The sequence below is a fragment of the Herpailurus yagouaroundi genome, unplaced genomic scaffold (assembly GCF_014898765.1).
Source record: "Herpailurus yagouaroundi ecotype Mexico unplaced genomic scaffold, PumYag 205, whole genome shotgun sequence".
NCBI classification, from domain to species: Eukaryota; Metazoa; Chordata; class Mammalia; order Carnivora; family Felidae; genus Herpailurus; species Herpailurus yagouaroundi.
The window spans coordinates 14,912,096-14,923,015 of NW_024412436.1; the positions used below are offsets into that span (position 1 = coordinate 14,912,096).

Below are 10,920 nucleotides of genomic sequence, written 5' to 3' on the forward strand. Positions count from 1 at the left end.
CCAGCTGCTGCCGCTCCAGGGTCTCGGGCTTCTGGGGTGGCGTTTCCGGGCCTGCCGGCCCATCCTTCTTCATTCCACATGACTAAGGCTCCTGGAAGATGCTCCGGCAAGACAAGAGAGAACACATTTCCTCATCCGACGCGCAGCCTCCCAGCCGGCCGGGCGAGTGCGACAGGCGCCCGGGCCGTGGCCCGGCCGCTCCGCACACATCCTCGGGCCAGTCCCTCGGGCCCCACGTTTCTTCCTGAGAAAGTGTGGGCTCCCTCCGGGCTAGCCCAGCACGAGGTACGCAGTGGCCTGCAGGTGGCTGTGTGCCCCCCCCCTCGGCGGTAGCCGCACGGGACCCCCCCGTTTTAGGGGGAATCTCTGCACACGCAGTCCTTGCCCCAGAGCATCAGCTCTTTAATTTGGGACCGGGTTCTGGCCACGTCCTCACTGCCTGACGCAGTGCCTGTAGACTGAATAAGGAAATGCATTTTTGCTCTGAGTTTACACGCTGATGTTCCAGAGTAGCATTTTAGGCCGGCCCTTTCCGCAGCTTCTGCTTAGGCGCTCGGGTGCGTCGGGGTGAGGCCCTCGCCTCATCTGGCGCTCACCACGCCCGGCAGCCGTGTGCACGCCGCCCGCGTCTCCTCGGTCCCCTTCCTGGGCATGACGGGCACGTCACTTAGGGGAGAGCGATGCCGGCGTAAATACTGAACCTCTCTGGCAGGCTCGTCTGCAGAGGCGCCGGCCGGCATCCACATCGGGGGCCTCACGGGCAGCGGAGGAGCTGGGGGAGCTGCCCTGCCCTCCCCCCGGTGCCACCCTCCCCCCAGGAGAAAGTGGACACAAGAGGAAGAATCTGAGACGTCTGGCGGCAGCTTGGCCTTTGGGCTTTTTGACTAACCCCTGCTGCGACACGTTCGATAAAAAGCCAAACTCTAAAACACCAGAGTTTGGATGGTTAAAAGTTTAAACCCCAGAGATACAGCCTGACCGCAGGCACATAGGAAGTGCTCGCCCAGGCCCTGGAAGGAACTCGTTCTTGCGTGTTCCTGAGCCGGGCTCGGCAGATAAGCCGCCCCTGCCACTCGCCCAGGGCGGCCTCGGGCCAGTCTCAGCGCTGCCAAGCCGTCTCTGTGTGCGTCGCGGAAGGATGAACCCAAGGAGGCCGGATGCAGGCTCCGTGAGCGGTAGGGTCGTTGTCTTCGGAACCCCACACGCCCTCCACCTTTGGCTTTGTTCAAGGACCATCTCCGTAAGTTGCTCTCCATCTACTACGAGCCCACCTCAGAGCCAAGCGTGGACCCTGCTAGGTCTGGCAGATGACAGTAAAGATCTTTCCTGCCCCCCGGGAGCTACCGCCTCACGGGGACACAAACCACACATGTACAAGCAGAACGCGGGGCCGTGAATCATTCGGGGAGTCCAGGAGCGGCGCTGGACTGCTGGGGAGTGGGGACAGGCCGCGAGGGCTGGCGTGAGTTCTGAGGTGAGCCAAGCGGACCGGAAGGGGAAAGGAAATGTGGGCAGAAGGGAGTTGTGCAAAGCCACGGGAGGATTTCACACGCCCCGCCCTGGAGCTCCCCGGGCGCTGGGTCCGGCCCCCCGAGTCAGAGGCCTCGCTTGGGAAAAGTCACTGCTGGGGACAGAAAAGGGGCTGCTGGGTCAGGAGACCCACCACCCAGGTGAGGACGGGTGACGGGACCGCCAGCCGCAGGCCTGGGGAAGGGTGAAGCGTGTGCACCAAGTATATTGAGGGTGACCAACTGGGCGTGTACTTGTGCAGTGACAGGGCTCGGAGAAGGCAGAGCCGCCTGACGGGGGGGCTTCGGGGGCCATCAGCCTGCGTGGCTGCGTCCCGCAGGCAAGGACAGCAGGAGAGGACACAGCAGACTCAACGCATCGAGTCCAGGGCGTGCTGCACAGATGGTGTCGTCTGGCATCGTGTCAGTGCTCTGAACGCTGCTCACTGTTCACGCGATGGTTCTGTAAGCAGTAGTTCGGGGACCGGGGATTTTCCTAGGCGGGAGGGCCAGGAGGGGAAAGCAAAGTCCTGTGGGGGTGAGCCGAGGTCCGTCAAGCAGGTTTGCTGGCCCTTCGGAGGCCAAGGCTTCTGTTTTCACCCTGAGCGGGGCGGTCATGACGTTAGAGGAATGTTGTCACATCTCACAGTACGGCTACCTGAGGGCTGTGTTGGAGACCTCCTTGACTTTTTGATCCCGCGTATTATCTTTAAATACTGTACCGCATTACACTAAATTCACCCACGTGACCGTCCGGGGACGCAGGGCTGCGAGCCTGACACCCGGGATGCCGGCTGCCGGAAGCCGCTCCTTGCCACCAGATCGCAGCCCGCTTCCGCTGCAGTGAGATGACACGAAACCTCAGCTCAGCTGCTCCTAATTTGAGTCTGTGCGTCTGAAAAAGGAAGTGAAATGTTGGATGTGATTAAACGCGGCACCTTCTTTGGGAACAGGCTACGAGTTTCAGCAGCGTGATGTAAGTTCTGTGTACAACAGGAGAAATTAAAAATTCGGCTTACAGGGAAAGAGGTGTACGGATCGTTCTTTTTGGAGGGCAGTGACATTTTGAAGTAGACTCACCCCAGTACCGTATTAGATGAGGACAGTCAAGTACGAAAATGTCACAAACGCTACCGTGATTAATAGCTCAGTTTATTAGCTGTTTTAATAAAGTACAACTTTATAGTGAAAATAACATACTAGAAAGAGCTTTTTTAAAGCTTTTTTATGATATGCTTACAAAACCTCAGACACCAGGGAAAACTTCCCCCACAATGACGCAGCACACACGTCTCCTGTGAGCGCAGCTGAAGGCGGCCGGGCGGGCCGGCTGTTGACAGCCACGTAAGCTCCTGGTGGCGCGGGGGTCACGTGCAGACACCGTAAGAGGGGCTTCTCAACATCGCGGTCCTGGATGAATACTGCAGAAATGCCACTTTTCAGCTGTGGTGAAGTTTCACAGAGGACCTTCCTTCGGCCGTAGTGACACTTACTCCAGTGCTGCCTTGCCTTTCTGGTGCCTCTTCATTCTCGAGTAGGGACTCACTGTATCATCCATCACAAAGTCGTACAGGACTTTGACCCAGGAGGTGTAGTGAGGCAGGCTGTCATAGTACTCAGCCGCTATCTTCCTCACCTACGAGAGCAAACACACAGCAACGTGGGTAGTGAGCGCTGACCGAGTGCAATCGAACGGGACAGACGGATGCCCGACACGGACACGGAGAAACCACCAGACCTTCCGCCCTCCGGAAAGCCAGCACTTCGGGAAAGGCAGCAGCTTCGGGAATTCTAACACAAGGCAGTTTGCATTTCAACACCAAAATATACTTGACCCTCGAGGATTATGGACTCTTTCCCATCACGCTCTGAACTGTGTATTTTCAATAGGTGAGCTGTGTACGCGAGTTACAGCTCAATAAAGTGTTCAAAAGAAACCTCGTCATGCACACCGGTTAACAACGCGCTAGTTACGCGCATTGTCACTACTTGGTAAATACCAGCTCTTCGCGGAGGAAGCAGAATGCTCCCTGATACGCACTGGACAGGAAGGGCAGGAGAGGGAAGGCGACCACAGCACTGAGGACGCGGACACGTGTAAGGAGCTAAGGACTAAGACCGCACGCACTGAGCGGGAGCCAAGAGGACACTACAGAGCCCTGGGCCTTACGTCAAGTGAACCTGAACCGGGCCAAGCGTGCTGGGGGCTATTCGGGAAACTCGTGAGTTCAAGTACCGCTGACCCTCGAACAACACGGTGTGAACCGCGCAGGTCCACTTAACACACAGACGTGTTTTCCAGATACACGGTGCAGTCCTGTAAATGTGTCTTCTCTTCCTTATGATTTTCTTAACATTTTCCTTTCTCCAGCTTACCTTACTGCAAGGACACAGTACGCAACACTGTAACATACAAAACATGTGTGGACCCACTGTTTACGACTGTTTACGTCATCCGTAAGGCTTCCGGTCAACAGGAGGGCTATTCACAGTTACATTTGGGAGGAGTCAAAAGTCACATGTGGATTTTCAGCCATGCGGGGAGTTGGCACCCCAACCCCGGTGTTGTGCAAGGATCAACTGTATGGTTAATGTTGAAAAAATGACTTTGTCCAAAGGGCAACCACCTTTATAGCCTCTTTAAAAAGTAAGCAAAGGGGCGCCTGGGTGGCTCAGTCGGTTAAGCGTCCGACTTCGGCTCAGGTCATGATCTCCCAGCTCATGAGTTCGAGCCCGGGGCTCTGTGCTGACAGCTCGGAGCCTGGAGCCTGCTTCGGATTCTGTGTCTCCCTCTCTCTCTGTTTCACCACTGCTCACGCTCTCTTTCTCTCTCAAAAATAAATAAACATTAAAAAAATTTTTTTCAAGTAAGTAAAAAGTCCACTTCCTCAGGGCAGAAGTGAACACGGGCCGCACGCTGTCTTCAGGCCTGTACTCGGCCAGAAAGACACAAAGGAGCTGTGCCAGTGTCACATTAAGATGCTTTCAAAGTTGTCTTCAGCTGTGTGGATTCCATTTTATTTTGAAAAACGTGAAGCTTAGAGAAAAGTTGAGAGAAGAGCAAAACAGACACATGCCCCTTCCCCTGGCCCCCCAACGGAAACCGTTGAGTCTCTCTCTCTGCACAGATTCGCGCCACGTAATTTGCTTTCTTTGCTGAGCCTTTTGAGAGTAAGGTGCAGACATTCTGTGACAACCTACCCTCACGTTCCACCTCAGTATTCCCCAAGAACAAAGACCTTCTCCCACAAAGCCATGATACCATGTTCACACTCAAGAAAGTGAGTATCCGCACGGTATTAGCTATTACACGGTATAGGTTGAAAGCCTCCCCACAGACCCAAAGTCCTCTCTCTGGATTTTTCCTTCCTCAAGCACAAATCCAGTCCACAATGATTTGTCCCCATTTAGTGTTCATGTGATGTGTGTCTGTCATCAGTCAGCATTTAAAAACCTACAGGGAAATCCAAGCGTGTTCCTTCATGTGCTCCACAAACAACACATACAAGTCTGACGGGCAGGGAGACAGACAGTCCCTGCCCGCGGGACGTTTGCAGCTCTGGAATGGATCGTTCACAGACCGTGCAGGCCAATTCCATAGGACGTGTGTATTTCCCAACAAGCCAGCACATAAATCTTAGCTGAGCCCATCGATCTAACAGTGATAAAGCAACGTCAACTCCGGCTCCCTTTGCATAGGCACTGCTCCATCTCGGATATACTTCGCAAGCTGGCAGACCCTTAGCTCCTAACCCCCAAGGGCCACCCCCAGACTTAGGGATTCGGAGAGTAAACCCTGTAACACTGCGGGGGGCGGACTCGGGATCTCTACTTGTTGTCTGCTTTGATGAGCAACTCAGGTGGACAAAATACATTAGATTCCTTTTAAAACGGGCAAGTTACGGGCACCTGGGTGGCTCAGTCAGTTAAGTGTCTGATTTCGCCTCAAGTCACAATCTCACCGTTTGAGTTCGAGCCCTGCGTTGGGCTCTGTGCTGACAGTTCGGAGCCTGGAGCCTGCTTGGGGTTCCGTGTCTCCCTCTCTCTCTGCCCCTCCCCTGCTCATTCTCTCTCTCTTTCTTAGAAACATTAAAAAAATAAAAAATAAAAAAATAAAATGGGCAAGTTACAACTGATTTTGGTCATATGAATGTTTCAAATGACATTAGAATGTTTCAAATCCTTTACTTACCAGTGGGAGGTTTTTCCCGGGAACGTTGGGGAAGTCATGGTGTTCGTTGTGGTAACCCACGTTGAAGGTGAGTAGATTCAGAGGCCCATAATACGAGTAAGTTTCATGTCCCTTTAAGAACATGTAATGTTCAGCTATAAAATGTCCAGAAATCGGATGCAAACCTAGACCGAGTAAGGATGCTGCCAACATGTAGACTAAAGATCTAATTCCAAAAACGTAGTAAACTATAATGTCGAAAGTGATCTGGATCACAGTATTAATCACTTCCAGGTAAGAAATCGGTTTGGGGTTGATGAACAGAGGTCGAAAAGCATAAAAGAGAGGCTGAAGGATAACCCACACGAACTTTCTGAAAGTGGTACAGAAAAACCAGCCTTCAAAATCGGTGGGAATGTCCACATCGATGCCATCACCCCCAAGGTAGCGATGATGGTCCATGTGATACCTCTTAAAGGAAACGGAGTATGGAACACCAATGGGAAGATTAGCAAATATTCCGAACCAACGATTCCACAGAGCTCGGTTGTTGCCGAAGGCGCTGTTGTGGGAGACCTCGTGGATAGCCAGGGTCATGGAATGGTTAATGCAGCTGCCGAAGGCGTACGCCCAGAACAGGACCCACTTCCAATCCAGGTCCTTCACCAAGTAAAACGCAACCAGCTGAGTGAGAACCATCAGCACTATAATCCAGATCAAGTTGGGATCGGGTTTCATCAAGGACTTTATCTCTGGATACTTTGCTGTGAAGAAAAAACAAACAATCAGGAACTGAGTAGAGTACATAATAGTTCTGTAATTCTAATTAAGCCAACGCCGTTAAATTAATTTTTTTCTCCAAATCATTAAATGCCCTCTATTAGAGGGAGGGGTATGTTCTCATAGTAAAGGTACTAAGTACCATGTCGCCACAAATTGAGAATTTATGCAGTAAAAATTAGCCTCAAAATCTAGAGTCTCCATACTAACAGAAAGAAAGTCACACATGAGTAAAGATTTCACGGTATCCGATTCCCTTTTCACCCCTAGTAATTCTTTGTGTATAAAATTTATAAGTTTTACAAAGTTGTGATCATAGTCTGAGAAATCTATCCTAGTGTCTGACAGAATGTATTATATACTTATGACAATACATGTATATACTTATATATAATGCATATGCAATCTATTTGCACATATAAATACTATATTACAGACAGTATGTACTGAGATTTCATAATTTCCTTTACAGTGACTAAATCACTTCTGGTTGCCAGTTTTAACTTCTACCCACTTCCCTATTTGTAGACATTTAGATTTCTAATATTTTTGCCAGCGTAGGCTTCTTACAGTCATCAGGATAATACAGAAAGGATTCTGCTGATTTACAATGCCACTTTCCTAAGGGCTCATTTCTGTGTTAGAACTGCTAATTTGTTGGGTTCTTATTCTCTCTGTTGAGCACATGCACAAATATCCAAGCAGGAGGAAAAAGGCCAATAGCAAAAAGTCTGCATCTCAGCACGTGTCCCCCAAGGGCAAATGCTGACTCTTCTCTGGTCTCACGGCCTGCCTGTGGAGGGAAGCCCAGGCATGATGAACCTTTGGTTTTATGTGCTGCTGAGCAGGTTTGACCCAGGATGGCATAAGGACAAAGGACTTTTTACTTTTTTTTTTCCTTAATATTTATTTTTGAGAGAGAGAGAGAGAGAAACGGAGCATGAGCGGGGGAGGCGCAGAGAGAGAGAGAGGGAGACACAGAATCCGAAGCAGGCTCCAGGCTCCGAGCTGTCGGCACAGAGCCCGACGTGGGGCTCGAACCCATGAACCATGAGATTGTGACCTGAGCCGAAGTCGGGACGCTTAACCGACAGAGCCCCCCCAGGCGCCCCAAAGGCCCTTTCTCTGGAGACGGGTCATTCCGAATATTTTTGAAAAGATACGGAAGCGAAAAGTGCAGCTTCACCCCCTTTTCCCTACATGTGACATGACGAACTCAACCAAAGCTTAAACTACAAGGCAGGAAGCAATTTCATCCAGTTTTATATATGAGACATGGGGGTGGCGCTAACCCCCGGTGAGTAACTCCCACTTCTCTCTCTCCACTCCCTCTAATCTTTGTTGATTTAGTTCATTTCATCAAATGTTAATCAGGTTGTAGGCAAGAGACCAAAAAAAGTAACCCTACAGGCCTAGACGTGAATTAGTTTCAAACCAATTTTCCTCATATGAATGAAAAGTTGTTCAGTCATTCGTTAAAATAGGAGCATTTGGGGAGCAATTTCCACCACAGGAGAACAACTGTTCAGTTAAGTGGTGGATAAGCAGTAACTCACTGATACTAAAATATGTACTTCTGTTTAGACAGAGCTCCGGTATTTTCACCTTATATAAGGATTCAATGGACACATCTGCCACAGCATAGAAGGCGATACGCATTTTATAGGTATTCTAAAATCAGGAGGGGCATGTGGGGGGCTCAGTCATTTAGGCCTCTGACTCTTGATTTCAGCTCAGGTCATGATCTCCTGACAACACCCCACCCCACCCCACCCCACGTCCCCAGTCCCATGTCCCTGCTCTGCGCTGACAGGGCAGAGCCTGCTTGGAATTCTCCCTCTCTTCCTGCCCCTCCCCTGCTCACGCTCTCTAAGCGAACATTTAAAATAAAAAATAAAATGATGAAACTCCTATGCATTGTTCTCTAGGACAAATCAAGTTGTCCCAAGTGATTCTGTACCAAATTCTTGAAAAGCTTATTTTAGTCTGTAACGTCTGTGCCACGATGGTACCAATATGAGTAAACAGGGAAAGAGCTTTCTCAACAAATGGTGCTGCAACAGCTGATTATCCACATGCAAAAGGATGGAGTTGGACCCCTTCCTCACACCATACACAAAAATTACCTCAAAACAGATCACAGACCTCAATATAGGAAAACTATAAAATTCTTACAAGGACACAGAAGGAAATCTTCATAACCTTAGATGGCTTAGATACTCTAACCAAAAACATAAGCAACAAAAGTAAAAAACTGATAAACTGCACTAGCATCCAAAAACGTTGGTGCTGCAAAGGATACCATCAAGAAAGTGAACCCACAGAATGGGAGGAAATGTTTGCAAATCACCTATCTCATAAGTGACTTGAACCTAGAATACAGGATGAACTCTTAAAGGTCTTACCATTCGTTACCCAATTTAAAATGGGCAGAGTCTCCGAACAGAGTTTTCCCCAAAGCAGATATACAAATGGCCAATAAGCACACAAAAGGTGCTCAACATTATTAGTCACTATGAAGCCAAAATGAGCTGCCATTTCACACATGCTAGAAGGGCTATGTCCAAAGTCAGGCAATGGCAAGGATGTGAAGAAACTGGAACCCACGCGCGTTGCTGGGGACCATCTCAAATAGTACAGCTGGTTTGGAAGGGTCTGGCCCTTCCCTCGAAATGTTACACACAGAGCTACCAATGACCCGGCAATTCCGCTCCTGGCTAGCTACCCAAGAGGAATGAAAACACATCCATCTGATAACTTGCCTGTGAGTGTTCACCGCAGCATTATGTGTCGGTGTCAAAAGGTGAAAACAGCCCCACAGTCTACCAGCTGGCGAACGCACAAGCGAAATGCGGACATCCATCCGTACAATGGAGTACTACTTGGCCGCTAAAAGGAATAAAATGCTGACATGCTACAATATGGATGAAGGTTAGGCTAAGGGAAAGAGGCCAGCCACAAGAGACCAAGGACTGTATGAATTCGCTTTTAAGAAATGTCCAGAATAGGTACATCTGGAGAGACAGAAAGTAGATTAGGGGTTGCCCAGAGCTGAGGAGTGAAGAGAGACCGATGAACACGGGCACTGCTTTTCTGCCCCCAAAACACAACACTTTCACACACATGTCTTGTCATTTAAGTGTTAGCTTTCCTGAGGTTATTCCCATCTCCGCTCCTGAAATGGGACATTGAGCAGTATTTGCACCTATGCTGAAGATTATATTTTCACGGAGACATTTATCAATGACATTTGTCACTCTCCAAGTGAAATGGTTCAGTGATGTTAAGTATGTGGGAAAAGGCTCATTGCCGAGATAAGCATCAATAAGCACCTTTCCACTTCCTTGATTTTCTGAATATTAAATAGATGGCTAACTTCCAGTATTGAGGCGTTGGGTTTTTACAAGGTGGATACCAGCTTATTCTTGTGTAGCACGTTGATAAGTCATAAGTAAAAAGTATCATTATGCTATCTCTTCGTCTAAGTGATTTGCATCATATTTGCTTTAATTAAAAATTAAAAATTTAATTAAAAATTAAAAAGCACACATCCAAGGGCACCCAGTGGCTCAGTCGGCTAAGCATCAGACACTTGGTTTCCGCTCAGGTCATGATCTCAGTTCGTTAAGCTGGAGTCCCAAGTCCAGTCCCCAGTGGGGCTCTGCCCGGACAGCCTGGATCCTACTTGGGAGTCTCTCCTTCCCTCTCTGCCCCTCCCCCACTCGTGCTCGCTCTCTCTTTCATAACAAATAAACTTAAAAAAAAAAAAGAAAACACGCAACTGTATAGGTTCAAGCTACCACTTTACGGATTCGATTTTTTTAAAAATGCATTTTAAGTGGACCTACTAACTCCTGTTTGCAAACAAGCGTGAAACTTCTAACTTTAGACACCCAGCAAAACAAAAGCTTGCTCTCCCTTTTCACTGGGCAAATTGGTGCTGAGACAAAAAATAAAAACCAGTTAAGTACCACTCAGCACCCATCAGTTTTCTGATTTTTTCCAAGAAGTTAAAAGCACCTGCCTTGGAAGCAACGTGACCGCGATCAGAACTCCCCCCTGGAACGGCTCACTCGCCCTTTACCTACTCCTCATCTTTAACATGGGGTAACAGCCACCTCGTTACTGCGAGGCCCTACCCCGGGGCACGTCGGTGGCCCACGCAGCACGCTGCCCGGGCCCAGCATCTGGGGCCTCCGGGGAGGGGGGCCCTGCAGACCGCGAGAAGCCTCCATCCGCTGCGCGCGCCCTCCGCCCGCAGGGCCGAGCGGGGCCTAGCTCGCCGGCGGGGAAGGGCCCCGAGTCTGCGGCGGGGACCAGCCGGCGCTCCTCCGAGCGTCCGTCCTCCCCGCGCCCCCGCCCCGGACTACGCCCTGCTCCGCGCACGCCCCGCGGCAGCGCCCCGGGGGCCGTGGGGGGAGGGTCGCCGAGCCGCCGAACCGCCCGCCGGGGCCGCTCCAC

The 10,920-nt window shown here is 50.2% G+C and overlaps 1 protein-coding gene across 1 annotated transcript; it reads right to left on the reverse strand.

Annotated features, from left to right (window-relative positions):
• Positions 1-2,639: 2,639 nt before the first annotated feature.
• Positions 2,640-6,443, reverse strand: DEGS1 (delta 4-desaturase, sphingolipid 1). The gene is made up of 2 exons (XM_040451960.1): positions 5,701-6,443; positions 2,640-3,144 (listed from the first exon to the last, which is right to left on the reverse strand). Exons 1-2 carry the CDS (start codon positions 6,415-6,417, stop codon positions 2,998-3,000), a joined length of 864 nt encoding a protein of 287 aa, XP_040307894.1. The 5' UTR covers positions 6,418-6,443; the 3' UTR covers positions 2,640-2,997.
• Positions 6,444-10,920: the final 4,477 nt, after the last annotated feature.

Coding starts and splice junctions, on each gene's coding strand:
- DEGS1 (XM_040451960.1), bottom strand. CDS start 6,417: ATGAAACCCGATCCCAACTTGATCTGGATTATAGTGCTGATGGTTCTC. Junction 3,145..5,700: donor CCGGGAAAAACCTCCCACTG/GTAAGTAAAGGA, acceptor TTGCTCTCGTAG/GTGAGGAAGATAGCGGCTGA.